General features: G+C 37.2%; 1 protein-coding gene across 1 annotated transcript; it reads left to right on the plus strand.

The window, feature by feature from the left end:
- Positions 1 to 1,717: 1,717 nt before the first annotated feature.
- On the plus strand, positions 1,718 to 4,378 carry LOC128385144 (E3 ubiquitin-protein ligase TRIM39-like). The gene is made up of 3 exons (XM_053344006.1): positions 1,718 to 1,814; positions 2,852 to 3,119; positions 3,230 to 4,378. Exons 2-3 carry the CDS (start codon positions 2,861 to 2,863, stop codon positions 4,333 to 4,335), a joined length of 1,365 nt encoding a protein of 454 aa, XP_053199981.1. The 5' UTR covers positions 1,718 to 1,814; positions 2,852 to 2,860; the 3' UTR covers positions 4,336 to 4,378.
- Positions 4,379 to 7,819: the final 3,441 nt, after the last annotated feature.

A 7,819-nucleotide genomic window follows, 5' to 3' on the forward strand; every position in this document is an offset into this window, starting at 1 on the left:
CTTTTCTCACACATTGTCCGAGCGTTGCAAAGTTACACAGAGCAGCTTTTAATGCGTTATTATCATCATCATCGGTCCAAACATAAGCATAAGCAGTGCTTGTGTCATTATAACATTACTACCTGCAGTATAGAGACGACAGGGACACGTTGACTAAAGCAGACTAAACAAACCTTATCTCACATTTTATAACTTAAGGAGGGAAATTACATTTAAAACTACGGGAAGATATTTACAGCTGCAACATAAATTCATGAACTGTTTAATCCACTAGTTATGAATGCTTCACGGGAGTTACAGTCAATTTATACATTAACACCTTATTGTGACTGACAGTAGGACTCAAGAGCAACACTCACGGTTTCAAAATTTGCCCACAGGAACTGATGAGACGAACTGGCAGAGACAAAGGGAAGCACACAGACTAAATAAGGGAAGGTGGGATAATGCAACACAGGTGACAACAATCAGGGCAGTCACCTGCTAATGCTTCTCATCTCTCAGTTTCTCAAGTGTGTCTTAAACCAGCAGTCAGGTGTCCTTGTGAACAGTGAAAGAGGTTTTCCTCGCTGTAATCATTCCTCCTGTTCATACTGACTATTAAAAGATCTCCTGGTGTGCTTTCAATGTAAAGTGATGACTGTATCCACAGTGTGTCCACACTGTCATTTAAAAGTAGATGTGAAGCTTCTATTCAGCTTCAGCAGTCTGAGTTAGTCATATCAAGTGATATCTGACACATTTACAATCTTTTTAGCATCATATCTCCTCTTAGTGTTTCCTGTTTAGCTGTGGTGGAAGTATAGTAACAAAAAGAGGGACTTTGGCACTAAAAACACTGTAAATTTGAAAGATATCTACCTGATTTGACTCATTTGGACAGCTTCATAATAGCTTCACATTAACTTTTAAATACATTTTAAAAGTGCATGGAAGGAGGACTATTGATTTTGTCCTCCATCACTTGTGCAAGTGCATTATGAAAGGATCTTCTAATGGTCAGTATGAACAGGAGGAATGATTACAGAAAGAAAAAAATGCTTTAATGTTCATTTGTGCACTTGACTGTAAAACAAATTTCCTTTCATCTTTGTTGCCACTGTGTTCAACCATTCATACCTCTATCAATATCCTGTCAACTTGTGGCCTGCTTCCTGCCTTTTGGATAGCTGCTGAACTGTAAGCTGTTTTTGACTATAGTTTCTAGTAAACTCCCTTTAATTCGGCCTGTTTGTGTTGTGTCTGATACTGTAATTTAAAGCTGCAACAATTAGATGAGTAATCAATCATTTACATAGTACAGTTAATTGAATACTTTTGGTTTTGGGGGCTGTATGTTGGACAAAATATGACATTTGAAGATGTTTTACACTGTTCTGATGTTTAATAGACTAAATTTACAGTTAACAAAATGAATAGAGAAAAAAAATTGCAGATTAATCAATTATGAAAATAATCACTACAGCCATAGTGTCTGTTCTTCCTGCACACCAACAGTTTAAGATGTATTCACTTTAGCATTATCACCTTTTTTTACACTGTCAAAATTATTATCAGCTTCAAAACTTCAAACCCAATTGGCTGTCTGCTCCACACCAGATCTATCCATCCATGCTGCATCATCATTCTTTTGTATGTTGTTACTATGGAAGCACAGCTCATTGGTCAGCCTTGTCTGATGTCACACTGATGTTTTTTAGGGTGTGAAGGTTTGAGGATTTGACTGTAATCAGACACCTTACACGTGAGAAGCTGCAACGTCTGTCGGAAGAAAGAAGAAAGTTGCTGTGACCTCATCTGGACAAGTTTAACAAGTAAGATTACCTCAAGGATATAAGACACCATTGTAGAAATGTCATAATTCATTCTGGTGTGAGTATATTCTCATATGTGAACAATTGTTTATTAATATTAAGTTGTTGTGCTAAAGTGTATGAGCAAAACAGAGCTGATCTTAAGGTTTCTTGTGTGTTAGGGTTTATTTTCCTAGGTGTGATAGGGCATGTCGGAACTGGTCTCAAAGTTATTTTAAAGCTGTTATTATTTCCAATTTTTGGGACGAATTTTGATCCACTTTTACATTTTTTGTTCAGTTGGCATACAAAACATGGTATAAACATTTGATTCAAAACACCTCCCGAATGCATTTTGTCACTTAATGGTTTTAGAGATGTCAGAGTGAGACTGTGAGGCTGCTCTTCTATAGTACACCTGGGTTTTATTGGTCAGACTAATGTCAGGACTAATGATGAAACATTTCTTTCTTTACACTTATTTTGTGATAATTAAGTAAAAGTGAATGCTGTCAACCTCATTCAATAAAATGCCTTAACCTGTGATGGGTTTTGTACATAACTCAGTTTCTCAAAACACTTTTCCAGGTTGACTTTCTACTAAATTGGGAAGCTTAAGTACATCTTCTGTAAATAGTTTTCATTGGATTTCCTATTTCAATGTTTATGGACAGTTTGGAGTTACTTATCTGACTTTGTTTTAGTGTTTGCAAGCATGTTTACACACGTTTCTACACAATGGTAATTGTCAATATGTATAGTCATTTAAATGCGTTCACAAGTGAATTTAATGAGACACAAGGACTCTCCATCCCCATGATCAGAATACTAACCCTTTAGATCAATGGTATTTCTCAATCCAAAATATTTACAGCGCCTTGGAGAATCTAAGCCGAAGACCATTGATGCCCCAACATCCTACTACACTCTCCTTCCCTTTAATTTGTTTACAGTCTTTGCATGTAAATATCGTATTATTGATGATATTGATTGCAATTTCAAACTCTGATCATCCAACCAACCAAGCTCAATATATCTGTATTCCTTAATGTTATCAGGGAACCCAGATGACAACACTGAAAGAAGACCTTTGGAAAACTCTGGAGGATTTGACAGATGCACAATTCAAGCAGTTTAAGTGGTTCCTAAAGGAGAATGACATGCCTGAAGGCTTCTCAGCTATCCCGGTGGCTCCACTGGAGAGTGCAGACAGGCAGGATACAGTGGATCTGATGGTGCAGAAATACAACTGCCTTGGAGCTCTGGAGATTACCATAAGGGTTTTGAAGAAGATCAGCAGAAATGATCTGGTGCAGCATTTGTCAAGCACTAACTCAAGCATGAATGGTAAACTGATGGAAGTTAAAATCAGGAATATTTTGACAGCAAAGATGTTTCACATGTGTCTAATAAATTCCTGTTCTGCTTTTTTTCAGACCTCAAGAACACTGACTCTGTTCTTCTCAAATATAAATATGAAAGAGAGAAGTCCATGCTAGGGAAGATGGAGACTGAAATAAAACTGATGATACAGGAGAGACAGATGAAGATCTTGGAGGTCAAACACTCAGCAGAGCTCAGCAAGAAATCTGCTCACAAACAGATTGCAGACAGTCTGCGGGTCTTTACTGTTTTGCAGCAGGCTGTAGAGAGAAGTCTGGCCAATCTCATTGACACAATTGAGGAAAAGCAGAAAAAGACACAGAAACTGGCCGAAGGATTCATCCAAGAGCTGGAGCAGGAAATCTCTGAGCTGACTAAGAGAAGGACTGAGATGGAGAAACTCCCAAGCACCAAAGACCACCTTGACTTCTTCCAAAGCCCCTTGTCCCTGAATGCTTTTCCACCGACCAAGAACTGGACAAAAGTCGGTGTCCCTCCCCCATCATATAAGGAAAATGTGACCAGTACTGTGGATCAGCTGCAGGAAAATTTCAGCAAAGAGATGAAGAAGTTGCTCGCTGAGGCTGAGCTCATCAGGGTCCAGCAGTTTGCAGTGGACGTGACTCTAGATTCTGATACAGCAAATCCTTACCTCATCTTGTCTGACGATGGGAAACAAGTATACTGTGGTGATACTGGGGTACATCAAAACCTCCCAGACAAACCAGAAAGATTTAATCCTGCTATCAATGTCCTGGGAAAGCAGGGTTTTTCTTCAGGTAGATTTTACTTTGAGGTTCAGGTTAAAGGGAAGACTGCCTGGGATTTAGGTGTTGTCAAGCAGTCCGTCATCAGGAAGGGATCAATCTCTGCAAAGCCTGACCATGGCTACTGGACTATATGTTTAAGGAATGGAGATAAGTACAAAGCTTCTGCTGTCTCTCTTAATGTAACATATCAACCAAAGAAAGTGGGCGTGTTTGTGGATTATGAGAACTGTTTAGTCTCCTTTTATGATGTAGATGCTGCAGAACATATCCACCTGTTTACTGATTGTTCCTTCAATGAGAAACTCTTCCCATTCTTCAGTCCCGGTGTCCATCATGGTGGTACAAACTCCACCCCTCTGATCATCTCTCCGGTCAATTACACTGTTTAGATTTTAGGCATCATCTTCTCAAAAAGTATTCAGCAAATTAAGAAGCATCCCAACAGTAATGTAAGTGACAGTTAATAATCTGATCAATAAAAATAATGTTTGAAATGAAAATAATGAAATAATTAACAACAAAGAAGATTAAGGACATTCTTTAGCTGCTTTTCTACTTCAGAAAACACCTATTGGAACTTAAAGGGATTAGGTGGTTGGTTTTATGTTGCTTTTCCATCATTTTACAACCCAGGAAGGACCATAGAGAACTCTTTACATAAATGTAAAATTCAGTTACAATCAAGTCTTCTAAAAGACATATAGAAAGAACAATAATAATAAGAGGAAGAACACAATAATAGGCCTACATTAAATTGATATAGTGTAAAAGAAGATAATTTTCTAAATGTTTTCAAATAAGTATTTATAATAATTAATTGTGCATAAAGCTTTTTGGACAGAGAGTTTGTAAGAATATGCAAAATTATGAAGGAAAAAAAGGTCATCTTTAAAAAAACATTAAAATTAAAATTGTTCATATTATAACCATTACATTTAAAATAACATTAATCTTAGGGCCTTTAAATGTAAAATGTTATAAACTTGTTTAATAGAAAGCGTTTGTTTGAAATGGCAACTATAATCTGACCTAAATTTGTCTGTAAGGTCACAATTGAAAAAGTAATGAGTGAGTGATTAAACTTTTCTACAAAAAATACAGTTTAATATCCACATTAGCAAAACATTTGTTTGGTAGTGAGTACCTGCAATTTGATTAAGTACCACTGCTGAGGGATGGAAAAACTTTCCATTCCAGAAACTTGGCTCCAAAGGGACAATGGGTACGAATTCAGTTACTAGTAGGTACACAGTTCCAGCACGACTCGACTCGGCTCGGTTCCAGGAACAACCTTTCCCATTACAAAAAGGTACCTACTAAACGTGGGCGGGGTCGTCATAACACGGCTCCGCGAAACTGCCGTGACTTCGTTTTATACGTGACACAAACACATAAACAATGGAGGACATGGAGGCAGTGGTGTACTAGCTGCTGTATGTGGCTTTCTGTCACAGACAAAGCAACAAAACGGAGCCGTATGGCTGTAACGCTCTTGCCGGTATTTAAAAATGGCGGGTTTGATTCTTGTGTGGGACGGCTCATGACGCTTCCAGCGACAACTCTTCTGACCAATCAGTAGCTGGCAGTCTGTTGACGTCACATTTTGGCTCGGCTCGCTTGGAGCCTCAGCAGAGCAGGTACTAAAGAAGTACCAGGTACCAGGTACTATCCCTAGTGGAAACACAAAAAAACCCCGAGTCGAGGCGAGTCGAGTCGTGCTGGAACTGTGTAGTGGAAAAGGCCTGGCGTCAGAAAATATACTGCGGTGTGTTTGTAGTACCAGATTATACCACTAGATGGTGCCATGTCCTGTTTAATGTTATGGAATTATACTGCAGGTGTGTGTGTTGCATTGAATGTAGTATATAGCTTTATGGTTGACTGGTACTGTACAATAAAGTGATGCTGACGAAATCCCTGCCTGGTTTTTGTAGTCTCACAAACCGGCTGAGTCAAAACAAACCAAAACCGAGAGAGAGAGAGAGGGATGTTTTTAATGTGTGAATTCAACTTTATTAAATAAATACAATTCATTCAATACATGGAGTATTCATGTTCATTATATTAGTTTCTGTAATCCTCTCACAGTATTACAATAATACAAAAATAAATTAAGTTTGTACAACAAATTACAAAATGTAGGGAAAGGAAGTAAAAAGAAAAACCTACCGCGTCTGCTGAACATCTGGAGAAAATTTGAATTGTTTTTTTTTTCAGTTCAGTTTTTGAATTTTAAGTTTTTAATAGACAAATATTTATTAAAATTTGGTATCTTTAAAAACATAAAAGGATGGTGACATTTTAAGCCATATCATTTAATAGATAATAATTTGCCAAGATACTTACGTACATTTTGTCTGATCTGATGAGAAATTCTGATTGGGATTTTTAAATATGTGTATCGTTGTCAATGTACTTTTCACCTACAGGGCACCTTATACTATTAATGTGGTGGCCAACACCATGCTATCATTCTTTTTTCTTTCTACATTCTGTTTTCCCGTTTTAAAATTTTCTTTAAATGATATTCTCAATAGGCCTATTACTGAACATACAAAAACAGGATTCTCACAGATGATGTGGCAATCTCAAAGTTTTATATTATGACAACTAGGTTCGATTAGTTCAGCTCCATTTCTGAGAAATCATGATTTTGGCAGAAGGCCAAGAATAAATAAATAATACCCATGAGCCTCAGACGCTATTGATGAGGAGCAGAAGCCAGTCAGAGTGGTGAATCAGAGGGGTAATAAATTCAAAGTGCTTCATCTTTGAAATTGTAAAACAAAATGCAGCAGCATGGTTGCTTGACTCAAAGGAAACTGGACTGATTCACGCTGCAGATTGTAAAATCTCATCATCTTAATATTTACAATGTATTTCTGATGAAAACCAAGTCACAAGTCAAGTGAGTAGTAATCATGACACATGCTAATGTTTTATTTTTTCACGTTCCTTAAGTCAGTAACACAACTGCACATATAGACTACATGTCTCCGTGTTGTCAGTAACAGGAGAGTGCAGGCTGGATAACGTGGTGGTAAAGTAAAGAATAAAGTCATAAACACTGGTTTACAAGGATACATGGAATTTGACCCAGCACAAAGTCATTCATTCATTTATACATTAACAAAGCATTAGACTCTTAGAGAATACATGCCAATAGTGGAAATGGTTGCTTCACACACAAGCAATAGATTAATATTTAATGAATGATTGTATTAGTGTTATACTGTATTACTATTGTTGTTGTGCTTTAGAATGTGAAAACCAATGTAAAAAGAGATTTTCTCCACTATTAAACTGAATTTGTTTATTTTGACTTCTGTTAAAATAGGTAATATGGCGCATACATGAGGATATGTATGAGGTCACACATGAATACTTCTGCTTAAGACGGTTCTGCTAAATTTTTCACTGCATTATCACTGTTGCTCATTAATAACATTCATGCTAACCTTAACCCATGCTCTATGAGGAAAGCTTTATGAAGAAGTCTGTTTGCAGCATGCATCCTGCTGCTGATGGCATTTAACTCCTATTTGGCTGTTCATCATATTGTCATATATTAAGATCCTTGCTGTCCAATATGTACCAGTTTCAGCAATGATAAAGAAATTTGTTTAAGGCATGTATAAATGTGATTGCAATTGTCCAAACAGGATTAGGTAAAAGCATGAATGTCTTTGTCCAGGTCAGTGGAATGTTTTAGTAAAAGAAGAAAAGAGATATATCACAAGTTGAGCATTGCAAAAACAGTCAGAGTGAGCTTTTTCAGCACAATCAGTTCACACCAAAGAGTGGAACTTTAACGCTTAATTTTGCTTGTTGACCTACAGTCAATCTTGACAGTGCTGAACTTTTGAGGGTACG

Source organism: Scomber japonicus, chromosome 23 (genome assembly GCF_027409825.1).
Source record: "Scomber japonicus isolate fScoJap1 chromosome 23, fScoJap1.pri, whole genome shotgun sequence".
NCBI lineage: Eukaryota > Metazoa > Chordata > Actinopteri > Scombriformes > Scombridae > Scomber > Scomber japonicus.